This window comes from Rhea americana, unplaced genomic scaffold (genome assembly GCF_003343005.1).
Source record: "Rhea americana isolate MKP2758 unplaced genomic scaffold, rheAme1 scaffold_691, whole genome shotgun sequence".
NCBI classification, from domain to species: Eukaryota; Metazoa; Chordata; class Aves; order Rheiformes; family Rheidae; genus Rhea; species Rhea americana.
The window spans coordinates 27,258-28,414 of record NW_028186858.1 but is presented as its reverse complement, the minus strand read 5'-3'; the positions used below and the strand labels follow the sequence as shown (position 1 = coordinate 28,414).

Genomic DNA, 1,157 nt, shown 5'->3' with positions numbered 1-1,157 from the left:
GCCGGCGCGGGGAGGCTGCCGGCGGCGGCGGTTCCCCTCCTCCCCCTCCCGCCTCCCTCTCTCTTTCTCTCTCCCTTTCTGAAAATTGATAATTAACCTTTTGTCCCTGCGGCTGTTGTGTTTATTCGGTGCAGGCGGCTGCAGGGCGCTGATATGGAAATCGCAGCCGGCAGGCAGCGCCGCGTCCTCGGCGCAATCTGCAGCCGCGCACAGCCGTTGGGCAGAGATAAGCAGGTGCTCGTTCGGCGCGCCGCAGCTGCCGGCGAGGGCAGCCCTACCTGATCGCTCCAATCTCGGTGAAAAACTACTCGAGGTTGGGCTGCCGCGATGCAGAGCGGCGATAGGGACCGCGCGAGGCAGCGCCCGGCGGCCGCGCCGCCCGCGCTCCTGCCTCCTGCCGCCCCGCTCCTCTCCGCTCCTCGCGTTTCGCTGCTCTGTCTTTCCTCTTATCTCCCTCTCCACGTCCCTTTGATTTTTTTTTCCTTAAAGGATTCGGCTTTGTGTTGCATTTGAACTCTCCCTTCTCCCCGGCTCGGCCCGCGTCTCCCCCTTTCATTCCCGGCTCCTTCCCCGGCTCGCCGCTGCCCTTCCCGCTCCGGCTCGGCGCTCCGGGCTCTGGGATGCGCCCGGCACCCTCCGAGGGGCCGGATCCTGCCCGGGGCTGTCGCGCCGCGCCGCCAGGTGCCTCTCGCCCGCCCCACGTTTGGGGGCAGAAGAGGCGGATTTGGGTGCTGGGGACGCTCGGCTCTTCCCGGGCGCCGGCAGGACCGGCGACGCACCGCTCTGCCGGCGCTCGGCCCTTCCAGGCCCGGCTTCTCATCCGTTAGCTAACCAGCTGCTACTGTGGCTTCGCTCGTGGGTTACTGACGTGGCTTCGTTCGACCTGGCGGGCTCGGCTCCGAGGCCTCGGGTTTCCCCTCTCTTTAGATGACTCTGGGGCAGCTGCATCTTCCCCTTCACCCCCTGCAAATTAGAGAGGGGAAGGGGAGCTGGGGCACCCGTGCCGTGCCGTGCCATGGGCATTCCCACGTGCGGGGGCAGCACGCTGTGCCGTGCCATGCCGTGCCGTGCTGCACCCGGGGCATTCCCGTGCGCCAGGGCAGCGTGCCGTGCCGTGCCGTGCCGTGCCATGGGCATTCCCACGTGCAGGGGCAGCA

General features: G+C 67.8%; 1 protein-coding gene across 1 annotated transcript in view; it reads right to left on the bottom strand.

The window, feature by feature from the left end:
* The window catches only part of LOC146586391 (uncharacterized), a 4,503-nt gene extending 3,444 nt beyond the window's left edge, over positions 1-1,059 (bottom strand). Inside the window, exons 1-2 of the mRNA XM_085321398.1 lie at positions 999-1,059; positions 98-482 (exon numbers count right to left, since the gene is read on the bottom strand). Coding sequence (XP_085177524.1) covers positions 98-482; positions 999-1,059 — 446 coding nt within the window. The remainder of the gene's footprint in view (positions 1-97; positions 483-998) is intronic.
* Between the last annotated feature and the right edge of the window lie 98 nt (positions 1,060-1,157).